At 35.8% G+C, this 23,579-nt stretch overlaps 2 protein-coding genes across 10 annotated transcripts in view; one reads left to right on the top strand and one right to left on the bottom strand.

Annotated features, from left to right (window-relative positions):
- CCDC18 (coiled-coil domain containing 18) overlaps nt 1-23,579 on the top strand; it is a 98,403-nt gene that overhangs the window by 4,681 nt on the left and 70,143 nt on the right. For all 9 annotated transcript variants that reach the window (XM_055352370.2, XM_055352381.2, XM_055352394.2 and 6 more), the window contains 6 exons: nt 1,038-1,196; nt 7,386-7,492; nt 9,002-9,130; nt 17,285-17,381; nt 20,912-21,033; nt 22,502-22,793. In XM_055352370.2, coding sequence (XP_055208345.2) covers nt 1,038-1,196; nt 7,386-7,492; nt 9,002-9,130; nt 17,285-17,381; nt 20,912-21,033; nt 22,502-22,793 — 906 coding nt within the window. The remainder of the gene's footprint in view (nt 1-1,037; nt 1,197-7,385; nt 7,493-9,001; nt 9,131-17,284; nt 17,382-20,911; nt 21,034-22,501; nt 22,794-23,579) is intronic.
- On the bottom strand, nt 6,110-6,430 carry LOC101125376 (large ribosomal subunit protein eL42-like). The gene has a single exon (XM_019030848.3). The coding sequence runs from the start codon at nt 6,428-6,430 to the stop codon at nt 6,110-6,112; it is 321 nt and encodes a 106-aa protein (XP_018886393.1).

Below are 23,579 nucleotides of genomic sequence, written 5' to 3'. Positions count from 1 at the left end.
CAATATTTACCAAAATTACAAATACATTTACCTTGACTTGGAACTCCCATTTCTGGAAAAACGATACTATAGACACCCTGCAGGATATGAAATTAGGCATTGTTTATCATATCAAAAGATTAGAAATAGTTCAAGTATCCAGTAATAGGGGGTTAGTTGAATAAACTAATCGTTTATTCATACAATGGAAACTATGCAGTTGAGAAGAAAAAAGGAGTTTGTCAATGTATTTATTATGGAGAGATTGCCAGTGTATATTGTTCAAGTAAAAAAAAATGCAAGGTGCAGAATGTTATATTTAATGTGCTAGTTTTTGCATAAGGAGAGGAGGGAAGTGGGTAATTTGTATTGCTTATGTATGCATGTGGAATTACTAGAAGACTAAACAAGAAACTTATAAAAGTGGTTACCCACCTATTAAAGATAGGAAGAGACTTCTGTGTATACTTTTTCTTTTATATAGTTTCAAGTTTTGAATTGCATAAATAAATCACTCAAAATAAAGTTAATTAAAAGAAATGTTTTGAAAATCACAATCCTCATGAAAATTAAATGTATTGTAAAATATGTATAAAAAGAATATAATAAAAATATGTATACAGATGAAATAATATTTTACCTATTATCCATTTTATTGTTGGTGGACATTTGGGTTCTTCCTATTTACTGTCTCTGTGGACAATGTAGCTATGAATAGTTTTATATCTGCACGTGAAAAAGTACGAAAGTTTTTATCAGGTTTATGTCTAGGGATGATATTATTGGTTCTTAGCATATTCAACTTTGCTGGATAATACCAGCCAGTTTCCCAAAGTGCACCACTGTTTTCCAGGTTATACTTGTATGTACTTCCACCAGCAGTGGAAGAGAGAGTATTGATTGTTCCACATATCCTTGTCAATACTCACTAAGTATTTTAACTCATTTTCTGAGCTGCTTAGTCATTTTGTTAATAATTGCTCATAATTTTCCATTAATTACATGTAACCCTTAATTGAAATAATTGAAAATATATTTGTTCTTTTTCATTCTTTCAGATGTTTTCATCTTCTACCCCTGTGGATCAGGAGATTAAAAGCCTTCGAGAGAAACTAAATAAACTTAGGCAACAGAATGCTTGTTTGGTCACACAGAATCATTCCTTAATGACTAAATTTGAATCTATTCACTTTGAATTAACACAGTCAAGAGCAAAAGTATGTATCTTGAAATAAGTTTGCCAACAGAAAATAGTTGTTATTTTAAGATTTATAATTGGAAAAATATTCCTTGTATTGCCACATTGCCTTAATGTGTTATGGGAAGTAATTTTCATTATAATACTATAGTATCAACATGTTATAAAATCAATATTGTATGAATTATATCTGAAAATGATTGAAGGGAACTTTACAGTTTTTGCATTTAGATAAGTCAGCTTCTTAAGGTGTTAAGATTACCAATTTGTGTGGTTTTATTTTTTATACAAAGGAAGTATAACTTACTTATCTTCCCTTTTAAAATAACACATTGTCATTGTTGAAAATTTTAAAAGTAGCAAAAAGAGGAAGAAAGATCACCCAGAGTTTCCACCTAGAAACCACTTTACCAGTTTAATACGTAGTTGAATCCAGACTGTTTTAAATAGTTTTGGTGTTTTCTGTTTTTTACTTTATATATAGTCTGTGCATTTTCTGATGCATTTACATAGCTTTTCCATTGAACATTTTTTATGGTAGCATTATATTTCATGTGATTATATCATAATTTAGTTAATAATTCCTGTATTTCAGTGGTTTCCTATTTTTTTACTAAATGATTGGTATTACACAAAAATTAGAAGAAACCAAAATGTCCAATAATGGAGACATGGTAAATTATGGTATACCCATAAGATAGATTGCAACAAAACCTTTTTTTAAAAAAATGAGGCAAATATACTACTACTAAGATGCAAAGTTGTTTGACTTGTATGGAGCATTATAAGGTTTAAATGATATAATATATGTAGTCACTTAAAACAGTGTCTATGTGTAGTCAGCACTCAAAAACAATTACCTAATATATTTAGTGGCAGAAAAACATTACAGAGCAGTACACACATGTATAATAATCTTAGTTTTCCTCTTTATAAGAAGTGTGCATGTGTCTGTGTGTGTGTGTTTGTATGTAAATGTATATACATGTGATATATTAAGGTTAGAAACTATGCTTCACACTGTTGATAATTTCGAGAGGGATTGGAAGGTTGGAGTGAGGCTTTCACTATTTACTTTTATAAGCATTGTATACATACATTATATGTAGTTTTAAATAGAGGAGTTATGGGAAGACTTTATTTTTCTTTTCTGTTTTTTCAAACAAAACAAAATGCTATTAGGGATTATTTCAGCACAGGAAAAACAAAATGCAGCAATGAACATAAAACTTCTTTGGTGTTTGAGATTATTTCTAGGGTAGACTTACAGAGGCAGAATGACCAAATTTTAGGGAAATAATGTTTTTCAAGCATTTACATTTGGTTCCTCATCTTTTCTTGGTCACTTTGAGGGAAAAATGCTGTTTTTGTTGATTTCTTACAAAATGTACCTTTTCAGTATATTTGTTTGCCATTTAGATTTTCTTTGTCTGTTCATTTTTTCTGCTTATTTTTAAAATTTTTCTTCAACTGTAGATAATCTCTCTTTTTAAAGTCATGATTGCTTAGTGATTTAAAGTAAGAAAAGAGACATAAAGATAATTTAATAACTACAAACTAATAGCATTTTGAACCTTTCTTTTTAGGATATAAACATACCAGTGGTTATGTGAGGAAGTAAGATACTAGTATTGTATTTCTCAGCTCAGCATTTTCAAAGTTGTTGAAATATTTTTTAGGGAAGCCACCTATTTCAGGCCATGTATGAGCTTTTGATGTTACATATATGCCCACTATTGAGACTGTTTTGCAGAAATCAATCAATATATTCATAACTTACGTCTGGCAATGGTTGTACTTACTCTTCTGGAGCCTGGCATCCTGCTCTTTCTGAGCTTTTTGCCCTCTACACTTGCTGTGCAACTGCTACCCTGGGACTTCTCTTTGGTGTTGTTCTAGGTTGGAGCTACTGTTTCCTGAATTTCATTTTTTGTTATTTCCTAGTTTATTCTTTCTGTATTTGGAGCATATCTTCCAGTTACTTCCTTGCCTGCCTGAAAATGTCTTAATTTCTTCTTCACTCATGATTAAATTCCAGTTTGAAAATTATTTAATGTCAGAATTTTTAGGACATTACTCCCTTCTATCTTCCAGTGCCACTTTGAAAAGTCTGTTGCCATTGTGAATTACTTTTTAGCATGTAATCTCTTTTTTCCCCCCATTTGTTTGTTTTTCACTTTATGGTAGATGGTAGTTCTTAGGATCTTCCCATTCTGGTGTTTTGAAACTGCACAACAAGGTGTCTTTGAATAGGCCTTTATTACTCATATTGGGTATTTGAGAGCCCTTTCAGGCTGGAAACTTGTATCTTTTGGTTCTGGAAATTTTTCTGTTTCTTAATTTTTATTTTTAATTTTTGTGGGTGCATAGTAGGCGTATATATTTTTGGAGTACATTAGGTTTTTTGATACAATCATGCAGCATAATAATCGCATCATGGAGAATGGATATCCATCCCCTCAGGCATTTATCGTTTGTGTTATAAACAATCCAGTTATACTCTTAGTTATTTTTAAATGTATAATTAAGTTATCATTGACTATAGTCACCCTGTTGTGCTATAAAATAGTAGTTCTTATTCATTCTTTCTATTTCTTGTACCCATTAACCATCTCCACCTCTCCCCACCCCAACAACTGCCCTTCCCGGCCTCTGGTAACCATCCTTTTACTCTCTGTGTCCATGAGTTCAATTGTTTTGATTTTTAGATCCCACAAATAAGTAAGAACATGTGATATTTGTCTTTCTGTGCCTGACTTATTTTACTTAACATAATGATCTTTAGTTCCATCCATGTTGTTGCAAATGACTGATTCTTATTCTTCTTTATGGATGAATAGTACTCCATTGTGTAAGTACTACATTTTCTTTATCCATTCATCTGTGATGAACACTTAGGTTGCTTCTAAATCTTGGCTATTGAACAGTGCTGCAACAAACATGGAAGTGCAGATACCTTTTCAATATACTGATTTCCTTTCTTTTGGGTATATGCCCAGCAGTGGAATTTCTGGATCATATGGTAGCTGTATTTTTAGTTTTTTGAGGAACCTCCAAACTGTTCTCCATAATGGTTGTACTAATTTCCATTCCCACCAACAGCGTATGAAGATTCCCTTTTTTCCACATTCATGCGAACATTTGTTATTACCTGTCTTTTGAATGTAAGCCTTGTTTTTTTGGTTTTTTTGAGACAAGGTCTTGCTCTGCTGCCCAGGCTGAAGTGCAGTGGTGCAATCACAGCTCAGTGCAACCTTGACCTCCTGGGCACAAGTGATCCTCCCACCTTAACCTCCCAAGTAGCTGGGACTACAGGCACGTGCCACCATGCCTGGCTAGTTTTTGTATTGTCTTTTTGTAGAGATGGAGTTTTGCCATGTTGCCCAGGCTGATTTTGAACTCCTGGACTCAAGAGATCCACCCACCTCCCAAAGTGCTGGGATGACAGGATTGAGCTACCGCCCCTGGCCCTGTGATTTTTATTTAAGAGGTATTCTCAACATTATTTTTTGCACTTCTTTTTTTTTTTTTCTTTTTTTTTTTTTTTTTATTATACTTTAAGTTTTAGGGTACATGTGCACATTGTGCAGGTTAGTTACATATGTATACATGTGCCATGCTGGTGCGCTGCACCCACTAACTCATCATCTAGCATTAGGTATATCTCCCAATGCTATCCCTCCCCCCTCCCCCCACCCCACAACAGTCCCCAGAGTGTGATATTCCCCTTCCTGTGTCCATGTGATCTCATTGTTCAATTCCCACCTATGAGTGAGAATATGCGGTGTTTGGTTTTTTGTTCTTGCGATAGTTTACTGAGAATGATGGTTTCCAATTTCATCCATGTCCCTACAAAGGACATGAACTCATCATTTTTTATGGCTGCATAGTATTCCATGGTGTATATGTGCCACATTTTCTTAATCCAGTCTATCATTGTTGGACATTTGGGTTGGTTCCAAGTCTTTGCTATTGTGAATAATGCCGCAATAAACATACGTGTGCATGTGTCTTTATAGCAGCATGATTTATAGTCCTTTGGGTATATACCCAGTAACGGGATGGCTGGGTCAAATGGTATTTCTAGTTCTAGATCCCTGAGGAATCGCCACACTGACTTCCACAATGGTTGAACTAGTTTACAGTCCCACCAACAGTGTAAAAGTGTTCCTATTTCTCCACATCCTCTCCAGCACCTGTTGTTTCCTGACTTTTATTTTGGCTGTCATACTTTTTTCGGTTTCTGAAGTTTTTTTTTGTTCCGATTGTTTTGTATTTCATAACATACTAATGTAGTATTCTCTCTTAGCACTCTGAAGATTTAATGATTTTTTTTTCATGTTTGCTTTACTTTCCTTTTTCTTTTGTTTAGGCCTCTGACTTTTATGTTAGAAGCTTTTGGGCCGGGCATGGTGGCTCACGCCTGTAATTCCAGAACTTTGGGAATCTGAGGTGGGCAGATCATGAGGTTAAGAGATCGAGACCATCCTGGCCAACATGGTGAAACCCCGTCTCTACTAAAAATACAAAAATTAGCTGGGCGTGGTGATGTGTGCCTGTAGTCCCAGCTACTCGGGAGGCTGAGGCAGGAGAATTGCTTGAACCCAGAGGCGGAGGTTGCAGTGAGCCGAGATCGCGCCACTGCACTCCAGCCTGGTGACAGAGTGAGACTCCATCTCAAAAAAAAAGAGTTTTTCAGGTGTTAGTATTTTAGCTATTCATATTTAAGAGAAAGGCATTTAAATGCAGATTGGTGGTTTGTTGTCCAGTGGACTTTATTTCTGGGTGATGGTTAGGGAGGTGGTTCTTTTGTAGGGAAACACCTGCCAGCCCCCAAACAGTATCAGTATGAGATGTTTTTCTTTCCCTTTTTTTTTTTTTTAACATAAACTCAAGATTTTATTGTCTTCATAATAAAACAAAAGATAACACTTAGAACTGGGTCACTTGGCTCTTTCTGCTCTTACCTCCTCCCAGTTGAGAAAGCTTGCATCTTTTAATACTCAGCATTCTCTTAGATCTGCAGTTGGGCTCAGTGCACTCAAGCCTTAGCACAATCTTCTTTGTAGTTTCAGCCTTTTTCTGGAAAATCAACTTAGTCTGCCCACCATAACCACTCTGCTTCCTGTCATATCGACACTTTCCCTGGGCATACAGAGAATCCTTGCCCTTCTTGTACTGTGTCACTTTCTGGGGTTGGTGCTTGCCACACTTCTTACAGAAAGTCCCGCAGGTTTTAGGAATGTTCACCATGTTTGCGGGAGTGCTATCAGCATGGAGATTTTTTTTTTTTTTTTTTTTTTTTTTTTTTTTTTGTGGAGCAATTGAGTTTCTCCAGCAAAGAATCCTTTAGTTTCTCACCTGTGGGATAACCCAAAATGAAATTGAGTAGTAAGGTGGGGCTAACCGTTTTATATTAATTCCCTTGTTACGCTGTACTTCATTCCTGCTCATTACTCTTAGTGTCTCACAGTCTCAAGCTTCTTCTGTTCAGTTTCTTCTGATAATAAACTTTCTGCCTCTTTCCTAGTATGCCAGCACCTTGCTATTGGTGTTCTGGGAGTGAGAAAAAGAGGATGACTGTTACTTGCAGATACTTTGAACTGTATCCCTGGTTTTTCACTGGGTCCTCACTTCTGCCCTCTACAGTACCTTGTGCCTTCATGTTCTAAACTTCTTTTTCAGTGATAGTTATCTTATTGATACTCTCTTCTATACCATTTAGATTGTGGGTTCCCACCCTGCTATAGTAGTTGTACTCTCTTTATAATACAGATTGTAGGGTTATTATGCTTTTCTGTATTTAGATTCTTCCTAGTAAGCATGTATTCTATAATTAGGTTTTTAAATCATAAAAATTCAATAAATATTTTCTTTTATAATTGTTTATAGTTTGATATTTTATGTTTAATTTTCTAATTTATGTAAAATGAATCTTGCTAGATGCTTATCAATAGAGATTCTATTTTCTCCCCTAAATAACTCTTCAGTTATAAGTTGAAGGTAATGCCAGGAGCTTACATGCCAAGGCTGGCTTATAATGATATGCCCATGTAAATGTTGATCAAAGGAATAGATGGGAAGCTTTATATCTGACCAATGATTTGGGAGCCCTATTGAACACCCTCATTTGACAGGAAAAAAACTAAGGACCAAGTAGGTTAATTTATTTTCTGAAAGTACTATAAAAGTTGTTTTTATGTTTTAGGTTTCTATGCTTGAGTCTGCTCAACAGCAGGCAGCCAGTGTCCCAATCTTAGAAGAACAGATTATAAATTTGGAAGCAGAGGTTTCAGCTCAAGATAAAGTTTTGAGGTAAATATACTTTTTATAGCTCTCAAAGTTTTATTTTCTACTTTTACATTTTATTATATCTTGTTAAATCTTGTTCCCCACACCCAATAAATTTACAGTAACCTAATGGTGTTCAGCTGTCTTAGAACTTGTTGAATCTATTTTTAGTCAGTCTATAACTCCTCTTGGCTGTAGGTTGCATGCAGTACATAGGGGCTAAAAAGACTAAGGTGAGATGCCTATTTACATGCTTTTATCAAATATGAATTAGTTCATTTCTTCACCTACATAGAAGTATATACTCAGTGTTTCAAAGGGAGTTCAAGAAATAAAATGTAAAGGAGTCAGACACTTTTATTATTTTTACAGAAAGGGTCTCACTGCGTCACCTAGGCTGGAGTGCAGTGGTACAGTATGGCTCACTGCAGCCTCAGCCTCCTGGGTTCAAGTGATCCTTCTGCCTCAGCCTCCCAAGTAGGTGGGACTACAGGCACGCACCCACTGTGCCCAGCTAAGCTTTTTATTTTTTATTTTGTAGAGACAGGGTCTCACTGTGTTGGTCAGGCTGGTCTCAAACTCCTGGCCTCAAGCAGTCGTCCTGCCTCGGCCTCCCAAAGTGTTGGGATTGCAGGCATGAGCTGCCATGCCTTGCCATCAGGCACTTTATAATTTATTCTCTTCTGCTTTGAATAAAATGGGAAATATATGCATATTAAATAACATATTACTCTGAGTGATTCTGAAAGTATAGTTAAAGGACCAGCAGTAGTAGCATCACCTGGGAACTTGTTAGAAATGCAAATTCTCAGGTCTTATCTCTGGCATACTGAACCAAGTTGGGAGGGGTTTCACAAGTTCTGCAAATGATGCTGCTGCACACTGAAGTTGTCTTTTATGTCCATCAGAGTTTTGTAATTTTCTTTGTAATACGTATATTATTTTAAATTTATTTGTAGGTATTTTATATTTTTGGCAATTGTGTATTGTTCCTACTTTGTTCATTGCTAGTGTATGGGAAGGTTACCGACTTTTGTATAATATAATTATTTTGTAATTGGTAGCTAATGGTATTATCAGCAAATAAAAAAATTTTGTTTCTGAGTCAAAGAGTAGGAAAAAGAAAGAAAGAAAAAAAATTTTGTCTTTCCTTTTCAGCATTTATACTACTTATTACCTTTTCATATTTGCTTTTTGCAGTGGGTAGAACTGTCAGAAAAGTTGTTGGATGTGGGGGTGATAACAGTCATCTTTATTTAGTTTCTGAACTATACAGGAATGCTTCTGGTATCTGACTATAAAATACGATGTGAGTTATTACGTCAGATATATTTATCATCTGGTGGAAGTATTCTTTTATTCTTTAAAAAACTCTTAATTAACAAGTGATGAATGTGCCTTTTTCTCTCTTTTTGTATATTGTTTCTCTTAACTCATTGATTTAAACAAATATAATTCCTAATATTAAATTATTCTTGCATACCTGGGATAATCTCTTTAGTAGTCTTAAACAAAGTATCCTTTATTTTATAGAGAGGCAGAAAATAAGCTGGAACAGAGCCAGAAAATGGTAATTGAAAAGGAACAGAGTTTGCAGGAGTCCAAAGAGGAATGTATAAAATTAAAGGTGGACTTACTTGAACAAACCAAACAAGGAAAAAGGTATGTGTTTTTAAAGCAAATACATGTTTTTGAAAGGGAATAAAAGGATATATTACCTATTTAAAATTCTAGTTAATTTTTGAAGTGAAAAAATTTCAGAGATTTGGCAATAAATTAACTTAATGTTCTTTTTTATCTATTTTTAAAAAATTTCCATTAAAATGTTTATATGTGGAATTTATGTTATTAGCATTCTGGATTGGGCTTAATTTCTACAAAACTGATAACGATTATCAGTTTAATGATACTTATTTCTGAAATTAAGTTCTATGGCCTATTTGAAACCAGTACACTGAGTTTAAAATACTAACAGGGAAAAAGCCTGTAAATTAATATTACCTCTAATAAAACTAAATAAAATGTTGAATGAACTCTTTAAAAGAAAATTTTGCCTCATAGAGAAAGAAACTCAATGCCTGTGAATGTGTGGTTGGATCTTCCTTTAGAAATATATAAATAGTACAAAAATATCTATTTTGTATAAATTATATCTTGAGATCAAGTCTTTTAAGTAGCTCTGTCCAAGGAACCATTAACTCTGAATGCCAGTTCACTTTTAAACTGATAAAGATTTAAATTTTTTGAGTTTAAACTAATAAGATTTTATAATAAAATAGGATTATAGCAGTTGTTATACAGTATAAAGTCATAATCTGTACTAAGCAATATTTGCAATTTTGCAATTTGCAATATTGCTTAGTAGAAAATGCGTAGGTTTTGGAGTTAGAAAATTTTTAGATTTTACCTCTCATTGGCTTTGTTACCTTGGCCAAATGATATAACCTTTTGAAATCTCAGGTTTTTTTCATCTGTTAAATAAAGATGATATTATCTTGATATGGATAGATATGAAGAGTAAATGAAAAAAAGAAATGTAAGGTACCTCTTAATAAATACTAACAATTTAACTATTTTATAAACTTTGTGGTTAAATACTCTAGAATTCACACTTCACTTACTCAGATAAGCTTTGCACGTGGTTAGTTAAAATAGTGAGATAATAATACATGAAGACCACATTCACAATATAGCTGCCAAGAAAAAATAAAGAGGAAGAGCTACTAGTTTCCTCTATGCAACTTAGATAAGAGATGACTTTTAGGATAGAGTATTGACTTTGTTGTTGTTGTTGTTGTTGTTTGAGATGGAGTCTTACTCTGTCTCGCAGGCTGGAGTGCAGTGGTGTGATCTTGGCTCACTGCATCCTCTGCCCCCTGGGTTCAAGCAGTTCTCCTTTCTTAGCTTCCTGAGTAGCTGGGATTACAGGCATGCACTACCACACCCAGCTAATTATTGTATTTTTAGTAGAGACTGGGTTTCACCATGATGGTCAGGCTGGTCTCAAACTCCTGACCTCAAGTGATCCACCCTCCTTGGCCTCCCAAAGTGCTGGAATTACAGGTGTGAGCCACTGCGCCTGGCTAAATATTGACTTTGGCTTCACAAAGTGAGTAAGTGGGGGACAGACACATTCTGGGCAGCATGTGCAAAGATATAGAAGTATAAAAGGGTATCATTGCTGAAGAACTCTTAAGTAATTTTATGTTCTTATAAGTAAATAGGTGTAGTGGGAGATGAGACAAGAAAGACAGGTTGGATCCAGACTGTAAATGGCTTTGTGTGTTATACCAAAGGATTTGTATTTTAACCTGGAAAGCGTAAATAGCCAATTGAGATTTTTAGGTAGAGGTATGACATGAAGACTCTTGGAGCTTTTTGAAGAACTAAAATGAATATTGACCTTCTGCTATGGTTTGAATGTGTCCCCCCAATTTTTTGTATTGGAAACTTAATCCCAACGCAACACTGTTGGGAGGTGGGGCATTTTGGAGGTACTTAGGTCACAAGGGCTCTGCTTTCATGAATGGATTAATGCCATTATAAGAGGGCTTGACAGAGGGAGTTTGTCCCTTTTTTCCTTTCTGTCATGTCAGAATAAAGTGTTCCTCCTCCTTGGAGGATGTAGTATTTAAGGCACCATCTTGGAAGCAGAGAGATTAGGCCCTACCAAACTGCCAGTACCTTGATCTTGGACTTCCCAGCCTCCGGAACTGTGAGAAATACATTTCTGTTTTTCATAAACTACCCAGACTGTGATATTTGTTCTAGCAGCACAAATAGACTAAGACATATTCTGAGATTGAAAGATCAGAACCTTTTCAAGGACTATTTGGTGGAGAAGATTAATCATAATGGATTAAAAAGCCAGTGTAAAGAAAGGGAGAGATTGTTTAGCTTTATGCTGTTTCTAAGAGATTACCTAAAACATAAGGACACAGAAAAATTGAAAGCAGACTGGATGCGGTGGCTAACACCTGTAATCCTAGCACTTTGTGGGGCCGAGATAGGTGGATCACTTGAGCTCATGAGTTCAGGACCAGCCCGGGCAACATGGTGAAACCCCATCTCTACAAAAAATATAAAAATTAGCCTGGTGTGGTGGCGCACGCCTGGAGTCCCAGCTACTCAGGAGGTTAAGGTGAAAGGGATTGCTTGAGCCTAGGAGGCAGAGATTACAGTGAGCCGAGATTGTGCCATTGCACTCCAGCCTGAGTGACAGAGGAAGATTGTGTCTCAAAAAAGAGAAAAAAAGAATGGAAAGAAATGTTTCAGATAAATACTCACCAAAGCAAAGTTGATATTACTATATTAGGATCACACAGAATAGACTTCAGTGCAACAAGCATTACCAACATTAAAATGACTCATATAATGTTTAACACTTAACCAAGAAGATATAAAGACTCTAAACCAGCAAGATATAAAGACTCTAAACTTATATGTATCTAATTTAGTCCCAAAATACATAAGAAAAATAACACAATTTCAAGGAGAAAATAACAAATCTGTAGTCATATGGGGAAAATTCTTTATACATTTATCAGGAATTGTTAAATTAAGTAACAAAAAATTAAGGCTTGAAGTGTTGAATAAGACAATTAATATTCTTGATCTAATGGATGTGTATATGGAACCATGTAGTCAACAGTTTGAAATTGACATTCTTTCAAGCGGATGTAATCTGTTACCTCACTATGCCAGAAAGCATGAATCTGAATAAATTCCAAAAGATTGATGTCGTATGTATTATCTTCTGCAACCACAGTTCAGTTAAGTTAGAATATAACTCCTTGAAATCCTGTATGTTTGGAAATGTAAAACCAGGCTTACTGGTGTTCATTGACCTACTGGTGTTCATTGACCATTGAATAAATTAGAAAACCTTTAGAACTGAGTGATATAAAAAATGCACATCACTGCATGTAGGCTGTACCTAAAGACACTCTTAGAGGAAAAAAATTTAACCTTATATACATGTATTATATCATGACTGAAAATTAATGAACTGAAATAGATAATTGTGTGGTCAGGAAAAGGAGGACATCAGAAGAAAGAATGAACATCAAAAGAAAATAGAAGTAAGGAAATAATAAAGATAAGGATGAAATGGATGAATAGAAAACAGTGAAACAATATAAAGGATTACCAAAACCTAAATGTGGTTATTTTCACAATGAACAAGAAAATGGGCATCAGACAAGACTAATAAAGGAGAAAAGGCACAAGTGTTGGGATTGGCAAGGGACTCCCAAATTACAGATTTAGCTATAAATCGGTAAGCAATAAGAAATATATAAGAAATAAGGCCAATAACTGAATCATTTTAAAGATGATACATTTGAAAACTTAGACTAAATAAAATTCTCAGCAAAATATAATTTAACAAAACTAACTTTAAAATAAATGGAAAACCTGAATAAATATATGTGTGTGTGTGTGTGTGTGTATACATATATATGTGTGTGTGTATATATATAGCTATTAGGGATATCAAATCAGTAATTAAAAATCTGCCCACAAATAACTAAACTAGTCAAAACAATGGTGACAAAAGGAAAGGAAACATCAGGCCCACTACAGCCCATGATGACTAAAATGGAAAAGACTCTCAAAAACAAGTTATGGCAAGGATGTGGAATTGAAACTCTCCTGCATTTCTTTTCTTTTCTTTTTTTTTTTTTTTTTTGAGACAGAGTCTCGCTCTGTCGCCCAGGCTGGAGTGCAGTGGCGCGATCTCGGCTCACTGCAAGCTCCACCTCCCGGGTTCATGCCATTCTCTTGCCTCAGCCTCTCTAGTAGCTGGGACTACAGGCACCCGCCACCACGCCCGGCTAATTTTTTGTATTTTTAGTAGAGACGGGGTTTCTCCGTGTTAGCCAGGATGATCTCAATCTCCTGACCTCGTGATCTGCCTGCCTCGGCCTCCCAAAGTGCTGGGATTACAGGCGTGAGCCACCGCGCCCGGCCCACTCTCCTGTATTTCTAATGGAAGTGTAAATTGGTAGAACCACTTTGGAAAACTGTTTGTCAGTAGCTGCTAAAGGTAAACATAAGCCTGCCTTATGATCCAGCATTCATTTCAACAAAACTTAGTCCCTGTATTAAAAGACATGTACAAGAATGTTAAAGTAATTTTATTCATTGCTAAATGTTCATCAACAGTGTAATCTATAAACTGTGGTATGTTCACGTAATTATACACATCAGTAAAAAAGAGCAACTACAACTATGTAACAACATGGATTATTATCACACATATAATGCTCAGCAGAAGAAGCCAGACACAGTAGAATACTGTATAATTCCATAGCAAATCAAGGATAGGCAAAATTAACATATGTTGTTAAAAGTCCAAATGGTGCTTACCTTTTTGGGGTAAAGAATATTCACTGGGAAGGTACACAGGGGTGCTGGAAGTGTTCTCTATTTGATTGGGTTAGTAGTTAAGTAAGTATACACATTATTAAAAACTTCTCTCATTTAGGATTTCTGTACTTTACTCAATAAAAAATTAAAATCAAATAAGAAAAACTATAAGAAAAAATCTGCAGAAGATATGTATAGTCTTAATTTTTTTTTAAAGAAATATGGTATTGCTTTGTTACCCAGACTGGAGTGCAATGCTGTGGTCATGGCTCACAGTAGCTCCCAACTACTGGGCTCAAGTGATCCTCCCACTTCAGGCTCGCAGATAGTTAGGACTATAGGCTTGCCCCACCACACCCGACTAATTTTTAAATTTTTTTTACACATGGGTCTCACTGTGTTGCCCAGGCTGGTCTTGAACTCCTGGGTTCAAGTGGTCCTCTTGCTTTGGCCTCCTAAAGTGCAAGTATTATAGGCATGAGCCACTGTGCCTGGCTTTAATGCGTGTTTTAAAATGTATTTGGGGTTTGTTTTAATCAGGTATGGTAAGATACAGACACAGGACTGACATGGAGGAAGAAATTTTTATACTTACAGATTTCTAGAAGTAGGAGGGGCACAATGTGCTGTTTTGGGATCCTTGGGGTGTTGCTTCATGAGCCAGAAACCTCTGTGGCCAGTGGCACCTTTGCCCGAGTTTTACTCTGGCCCAGTGGGCTCATTCTGCCCACTCAGCCTGGCAGGCTACGCTTGGCTCGTGCTACCACCCTGGATCCCACACCTGCCAAGGGTGAGCTAGGTGCAGAATGGCAAGGTGTGTGTGAACGACCGTAGGGTCCAGCCACTATACATAGCCAGGCATGCCGGCTGTGGTGGTGTGAGCAGCTCTAGGCACCAGCACGGGCGCCAGCTCCCCACGAGGCTGTGGCTGGACCAGGCATAGCATAAGCAGCTTCTGTGGCTAACACCAGGGAACGTGGTGGTACTGGAAGCTTGGAGACACCAGGAACCACAGAGCCCTAAAGAGGGTGTCACAGCCCTGGCTCGGGAAGCTCATAGGTCTGGGCTCCCCTGAAGGGCTGTAGCTCTTCTCTCCTTCTCGTCTTTTCTTCTTGTTGCCTGCAACGTAGTGAGCAAGGGGTGTGTTTCAGCCATTTGTGTTACAGCATTTTAAGCCCCACCATTCAGTGGGTCCTGAGTTCTTGTCCTGCATCCAGGAAGAATGAGGTAAGCAAACAAGTGGAGGGTGAGCAAGAGAAGCTCTGTTGAGCGACAGAACAGCTCAGAGGAGACCCACAGTGGGTAGCTCCTCTGAATGGCTACCCCCACCTCATTTGTGTTCTGGTACATGTGGACACAGTCAATGCAGCAGTACCCGATGTCAATTGCCACCTTCACAGCTTCAGTTACCTGGCCCAAGGGGGACTTGCAGATGCCCAGCCCCAGTATAAGCATCTAGGTGCTGTTGTTGAGCATGAGGTAGCTGGCCGTGGCTCCTGCACTTTACAGACCCCCACCTGGAACTGTCTTATTTTATTTTATTTTTTTTTAGAGATAGGGTCTTGCTCTGTCACCCAGGCTAGAATGCAGTGTTGCGATCATGGCTCACTGCAGCCTCAAACCCCTGCGTTCAAGGGATCCTCCTGCCTCAGCCTCTAGAGTAGCTGGGACTACAGGTGTGCACCACCATGCCCAGTTAACTTTTTGTAGAGACGATCTCACTATGTTTCCCAGGCTGGTCTCTAACATCTGGCTTCAAGCAATCCTCCTGGCTTTGCCTTCTAAACTGTTTGGAATACAGGCGTGAACCACCACACCCAGCACATAACAATTTTAGAGATGTTAAAAATGTGAAAACATGGTAAGACTATAGGAGATTATTTAAAAAAAAAAAAAAAAGCGAGAACAGGCTGGACACAGTGACTCACTCCAGTAATCCAAGCACTTGGGGAGGCCAAAGTGGGAGTATTACTTGAGGCCAGGAATTCAAGACCAGCCTGGGCAAAATAGCAAGACCCCACACACACAACAAAAAGTGAAAACAATGTGTCTCTCAGAATAGATGAACTGTGATATATACTATTTGTGGGTGTAGGTTAACATGAATGTACAAAATAAAAAACACCAAAATCAGGATAGGGTTACCTCTGTTGGAAGAAGTCAGGGGAATGGGATTTGGAAGGGACACATAAGGACCTCAACTTTATTTGTAATATTTTGTTTGTCTTCTGTAGCCTTTTCAGACAAAGAGTGAAGATTCATTAAAACGTGATTGGGAGTACATGGTAATATTTATCCAGACTTTTTGATGTGGCTGAAATATGTCATTACTTTTTACAAATTGGAAGTGAGGAAGAGTAGATAAGTGTAAAGTGGATAAGTCTGGCTTGAAAAGAAGGATAATAGAGGAAAGCACAATACATGGGAAGGTTTTTGTTTGTTTAAGTGAGAAATACAGGTATCCTTTGATCTGAACAGTACCTGTGCACACTCAGGAATTGATTATATTCCTACACATTTTCAGAGAAGTCCTTTGTTGTCCTTACTTTCCTTTATCTGAAACTTTGGAGTCAAATAGATGTACTTAACCACATAGACTCAGAAAGTTAGGAGTACTTTTACTTGAACTTGTTTATACTTGTGGCAAAATAACCAACAGAGAGAATGAAAATACAGAAGCTAGAGTGTATTTATGAAGGGTTAAGAGTTAAGATCTAGACTATAAATAGAGTAATTCACCCTGGATAAGAGGAGGGTCACTAACCTCACTTACATTAGAAAGAATATGATGGGAATAGGTTTAAATATTAAAACATTTTTAGGTGTGAGAGTGATGTTGACCAAATATTCTCAATGTATTGTGCCCCAAATTTTCATTTCATTGCAAGAAGCATGAGGAACTAAGAGATGAGGCAACAAGGTTCGGCTTAAACAGTGGTTGGTGGTGGTTGTGTTTTTTGTTGTCTAGATTTTTATATCTGGTATCAATAGAAGTTACCATTTTTTGAAATAACTATTTGAAATTTATTTGACCTTTGCAAAGGTCACAGAATTTACTGAGTATATTTAATATTCTAGACAATAGACTGATTCTGTAATACCTAACCTTTGAAAATGTATCATCCAGCCTCAGGCTATTTCCCTAATCTGTCTTTTCCAGATAGGGAAAAAAAAAAATTGCCAACACATAAGAATTTATATATATTTCAACATTTATGTTTATTATTGTTTTGTGTTGTATTTTATTTTTCATATTGATAGAGTGAGAAAATCTTTGTAGTATGATCTACATTCTTCATTTTATACTTTAAGCCTAATACTCCTTTTTAGTGCAGAGAAATTTGTTTCTCTCCAATTATTCCTTATAATTAAAGATTACTTTGGAACTTAACTCTTCAAATGCAGAGCATTCTTCACTTTTATTCATTATCTCTTTTTAAATTTTAGAGCTGAACGACAAAGGAATGAAGCACTATATAATGCCGAAGAGCTGAGTAAAGCTTTCCAACAATATAAAAAAAAAGTGGCTGAAAAACTGGAAAAGGTAAAAGGCAGTTGTGCAAATTCAGTGTTTTGTATTACTGTCTATATTCCAACAATAAAGGTAGGAATAATTAAAATATGTTTATGGTTGAGACAGAGTAATTTTTATGATCTTACAAAATCATTTAAATAAACAATTTGTAAATGTTAGTTAAGGATGATGTTCACCAACCCTTTTATTATCAGGAGAAACTTTTTTTATCCAAAGAGGGAAAAGAGTAGAGAGAGGAGAAGGAACAAAATATAGAGAAGGATGGAATGTGTTAACAGAGACTGGAGCTAAAGAAGTAGAAGAAAGAAATTCATTTTTATCACTTCAATGAAAATGAAGATAGATTATGTAGCTTTCAACTGGTCTCCCTCAGTCTGCTACTCTGAGAGGTGCTTGCTTCTGCGTCTCAGAAGGTTCCTTGAACTGATTTGATATAGAAATAATAGTGAGTTTATTACATTCATTTATTATATTCATTTAGTATCTTTAAGTAATATCACATGGTAATGAAATGTGTATGGAGGAACACCACAGTTGGATATTCAGATATTGAGCTCAAAAGAGAGGTCTGGTAAAGAGATACTAATATGGGAGACTTCCATCTTGAGATAGCAATGAAAGCAGAGGAAGTTTATGATTCTGATCCAAGAAAGGTAGAAAGGCAGAGGAAGGAATGTTTAGGTAGAAGGGTAGAGTAAGAAGATGGGTGTTCATTTATTAAACAATCATGAAATTCCTTTTACATGCCAGGTACTGCGCTAGTCTCTGGGAGATTCGGTGATACATAACACATGATACCTATCCTAAAGAGCTCACTGTCTAGTAAGATTGACAAGTATGTAAACAAATAATTTCAGTATTTTGGAATAAGTATAATATAGAAATAAGAGGTAGGTGTGGTAGGGTGGGATGAAGGTGGCGGTGGTTAATAAACTCTGGTGGACCCAAAGAAGGCTTCACAGAGTAGGCAATGCTTGAGCTGCTAGGCTATCTCAAAGATTGTGATATATCATTGAACATTGTTAAGCAGGGAAAATGATCAAAATCTATGTTCTAGGAAGCTCACTCTGATGTCATGTGAAGATGCATTTGAGAGGTGAGAGACAAGTCAAGGAGACTTTAAAAGACAAGGCAAGAGATATTGAAGATGAAGGAGCTGAGTAGGTAGCTATGAGGGATGTTAAAGTTGGGGAATCAGTGGGATCTAGTGACCACTTGAATGCATTAGAAGCGGGCAGTATGAGAAAGAAGAATATAGGATATTTTTAGGTTGCTGGTTTGAGTGACTGCTGGATGATTGCATCATGAATCAAAATAGACAGTTTAGGAAAAAATGTTAATGAGTTCTATTTTGGAAATGTCTGTAGAATGTCCAGTTATAGGTTTCTAGTAGGCTTTTGTATCTATAGGTCTGGATTTAGACATACAAATCTGTACTAGGGCTGTAGTTTTGAGAATTGACAGTACTGAATTAAAGTGGTAGAAGCCTTGGACATTGACAGAGTTCATATAGAATGAGAACAAGATGAAAGATACCCTGGGAGATAAAGAACAGGTAGATTAGCTTTTGAAAGATATCAAGAAGTGATTTAAAAAAATTAGAGAATCAGGAAAGTATAATAAGAAAAGCCAAGGTGATAGAACATTTTAAAAAGAAGGTGGTGATCTTCAGTGCCAGATGTTGCAAACTGGTCAAGAAGAATGAGGACTGAACCAGGTGTGGTGGCTTATGCCTGTAATTCCAGCTACTCAGGAGGCTGAGGTAGAAGGATTGCTTGAACTCAGGAGTTAGAGGCTGCATTAAGCCATGATAATGCCACTGCACTCAGGCCTGAGTGAAAGAGCAAGACCCTGTCTGTAAAAAATCAGAAAAAAAAATTTAGAAAGATGAGGAACAAGACAGGGCTATTGGTTTTTATAATCAGGGAGTCATTGGATACTTTGTAGAGAGCAACTTATTAAAGTAGAAGGCACAACCTCTGAAATGGGAGAAATGGAAAGGGAGGGAGTAGAGGTAGCTAACAGACAATTCTTTACATATGGTAGGTGAAGAGGAAATAAGTGTGTGTGGTGGGTTGGGAGAGGCAGCGAATGGAAGGGTAGAAAGAAGCTAAGTTAAGGTGAAGAAGCTGTGGTAAAGCACCTAAGGGTATCCTGAACATATTAGTAGGGGGAGATTGAAGATGCTAGAATTATAAGGAATAAAAGATGGCACAAGGGTCTGAATGATATGCAAGATGATAGTCCAAGAGCAGAAGTGAGATTCTTTTTTTTTTAATGAAATAGGACATTTCTTTATGGGAAAAAAGTGGATAAAAACAGAAAAAAGTTTTAGGTGGAAGGAAATTGAACGATTTTGAATTAAATGTCTTTGGTCTCATAAATTAAGATGTTGCTTAAGTAATTTTCATAGCGTAAGGAGGATAGGAGGGATTTTGGAAACTTGGGGTGAGTGTTTCTCATAATACATTTGCAATAAGGAAAGCCAAGAAATTTGCTAAACTTTTGAGAGAATATATAGAAAGAAAAGAGCAGTCAGGAATGATGAGTTAATAAAAGGAAGCAAGGAAAACAAGAGTGGCCAGAGTCAAGTGTAATATTATCCTGACAGCTACATGATAAAATATTTTAGAGGAGAAGTTACCAACAATATTAAATACTGAGATCAAGGAGAAAGTCTGCAGTTGATTACAACGTGGTCATTCCTTTGCAGTAAAACTGTGAGTATCACTTGGCAGTGTAAAATATTAAGGTCTCACTAGGTACTGAAATCTTTTTTTTTTTTAATTTTATTATTATTATACTTTAAGTTTTAGGGTACTGAAATCTTAAGTGTGAATTAGTTAATCAGAACGCTGTTTTGAGAGCTAAAGAGGGTCCTTGTGGGAATGAAATATCTTAGAAGGGATTTTTAATAAGGTAATCAGTAAGGGGAGGTAGAAGACCTAGTAGGAGGAATATGCTTGGGGAGAAGAAGGACTTTATGGAGAAGGAGAGAAGAATGTAAGAGACAGGTTTTGTTTTTTTACACTTAGGATTATCAATTGCAAACAATGCTCAGCAAAGCCCTATAGTTAGGTGGATGTAACAGGGTATCAAAGGAATTGGGGCAGATCTACCCAATCTTCTCCTCTCAACAGTGTATCTTGGGTGCTTTTATCTGTTCTACATTTTGGGCTGTGGTTTCGTTGGTAAATTTTGTGGTTCAGATTTCAAAAGTAACTTCTCTGGAACATTTGCACTGAAATTAACCTTTAGTAACTCGGACGCAGCAACTGTAGATGAATTTTTGACTTCAGTTGATGCAATTGCCTATCTGTTACAGGTTTTCTGGACAGGTAGTAGTGTCTTTTTCTCTGTCCTTTGCTACTGCCCAGGAACTTCACTTTGCTTCTTTTCACTATGAGGCTGGGGACTTAAATGTATGAAATTCTTAGTCTACTCTCCTGCTTATTTCTGAAATCACTACTGACATTTTTAGCTTGAAACACCTAAAACTTACAACCACATTAGTATGTCCACTTAAATTATTGTTTTAGGTTCAAGCTGAAGAAGAAATATTAGAGAGAAATCTAACTAACTGTGAAAAAGAAAATAAAAGGCTACAAGAAAGGTGTGGTCTATATAAAAGTGAACTTGAAATTCTGAAAGAGAAATTAAGGTACAGTATTCTGTTGTAGAAAAAGGATTTTTGTGTGGACATGGAAAAAACTGAAACATTTTAAAACACAATATTTTATTGTTGTAATTATAGGCTTACATTATATAGAAGGATAGGCTTCATGACTGAAACTGTTTTCTAGCTATAGAGTTAGAATTAGAAGTGAAGTAAAATGTGTTAATGCTAATAATACTTGTAAATACGGAGACATACTGATCAACATATTTGCTTTGCATATATTTAGAGAAAATTAATAGATATAATGTCCTTGATGTATAACCACATTAACTCACTAGTAAAATGTGTATAATATCTGATGTTCTAAAAAAAAGTGTTTTTCAAATCATAAAAAATTACCTAGTCCAAACTTCTCATTTTATAAGTAAACAGAAGCCCCGAGAGTAGCCAGAATTTACTGAAGGTCTGAAAGATCGAAGTCTTCTGACTCCAATGCTCTCTTTTAGTACATCATGTTGTCCTCTCAAAACTAACACCCATCAACTTTCAGAGGTTAATATTAACCAGTCTTTATCACTTCAAACTGTAAATTTTTAAAAAAAGGGGGAGCAGGAAGCAATCAATGACTGATTTATCTAATTTTGCCATACTTTCCTTAAGGTAGTCTGTTTAGTATTTTTGCCAAGGAGGAGGAAGTAAAGATACTTTTTACTGGAGTATTTTTTAGAATCGGTTATCGATTGCAAGATATACTTTTAAGAAAGAAAGATGCTGCCAATTACACTATGATGCAATCCTTTATCACTTAAAATTTTTATACTTCATGAAAGAATTCTTGTGTTTGTAATTAGATATGATTTCTTAAGTTGTTATTTTCATATTTTTCAAAAAAGTTATTCTCATATTTCAAATATAAGTGAAATAAATTGGTTAAGATATTTTTAAAACTTCACATTTGGAGTCTAACCCTCTAAAATGTCTAAGTTTTTCCTCACAGTATCTCCCAGTGTGCCATTAAGAGTTGTTGATGCAGTATTTCTTAAAAGAATCCTTGTAAGAACAGAAAGTCATTGATGCTGGGCTCTTAAGCTGATTGTACAATTATGTAGAGCCAGTTTACTTTTTCTCCTGTTTTAGGAATCCAGAACTTTGTTGATAATGTGAAATGCTATGTCAGGGATTTTGAAGTTAGATTTCCCGTCTTATATAATTAAACAGGGAGCAGAAATGCTTTTAAGACAGTAGGGCTGTCCTTCCCTACCATTTACTGTGAGACACTAGGAAAGTTATATAACCTTTTTGTGCCTCAGTAACCTCATCTGTAAATAAGAAGTAATAATAGTGCCAACCATATAAAGTTGTGAATGCCTGGCATGCAGAAAGTAGGTATTTAGTAAATGTGAGCAGGTATTATTTTAGAATTAAGCTTCAAAAAATTTTAAAAGATTAAATATGATTAAAATGAATGCATATATATTTTATTTTCATTTTTATTCTCTTTTCTTCATAGGCAGTTAAAAGAAGAAAATAACAACGGAAAAGAAAAATTAAGGATCATGGCAGTGAAAAATTCAGAAGTCATGGCACAACTAACTGAATCTAGACAAAGTATTTTGAAGCTAGAGAGTGAGTTAGAGAACAAAGACGAAATACTTAGAGACAAATTTTCTTTAATGAATGAAAACCAAGAATTAAAGGTCCGTGTTGCAGCACAGAATGAGCGACTAGATTTATGTCAACAAGAAATCGAAAGTTCAAGGGTAGAACTAAGAAATTTGGAAAAGATTATATCCCAGTTGCCAGTAAGTATGTGTGATTACGTAATGGAAAAGAAGAATTTTACTAAAGTGTTTTAGAAAAGACTATCATTTTGTGGTTGCTTTATTAGCTTCTAATTTCTTTTTCTCTATACTTTTAGTCATGAATTTCTCTTCTGTCTAATCTCTATTTTTTTTCCTGCACTTACCATTCTACACTTTTTCCCAGTTTCTCAGATGCCATATATAAGAATGGCACAGAATTTTTTTTAAACAGCTTTGTTGAAGTATCATTTATATACCATAAAATTTGCCTGTTTTGTGTACTAATCTATGATTTTTAGTAAATTTATAAGTTTTGTAACCATCACCATGATCCAGCTTTGAAACATGTCTATCATCCCCAAAAGGTATTTTGGACCCATTTATAATTAGTCCCTGTACTCACTTCTACCCCTAGGAAGACACTAATAGTTTTTGCATCTGCAGATTTGTCTTTTCTGGACATTTCACATAAATGAACTCGTATAATATGTGCTCTTTTGCACCTGGTCTTTTGCATTCTTAATGTTTTTGAGAGTCATTCATGTTGTGATATCAGTATTTCATTTCTTTTTATTGCTAAATAGTATTTCATTATATAGATATGTTATATTTTGTTTATCCATTCACTGGCTGATGGACATTTGGATTGTTTCCACTTTGGGATATTATGAATAATGCTGCTATGAACGTTTGCATACAAGTCTTTGGACATGTTTTCATTTCTCTTGGGTAGATACCTAGGAGTAGAATTCTTGGGTAATATGGTGAATTTATTCCAAACTGTTT

Source organism: Gorilla gorilla, chromosome 1, assembly GCF_029281585.2.
Source record: "Gorilla gorilla gorilla isolate KB3781 chromosome 1, NHGRI_mGorGor1-v2.1_pri, whole genome shotgun sequence".
Lineage (NCBI taxonomy): Eukaryota > Metazoa > Chordata > Mammalia > Primates > Hominidae > Gorilla > Gorilla gorilla.
This window is presented reverse-complemented; position numbering and strand designations above follow the sequence as displayed.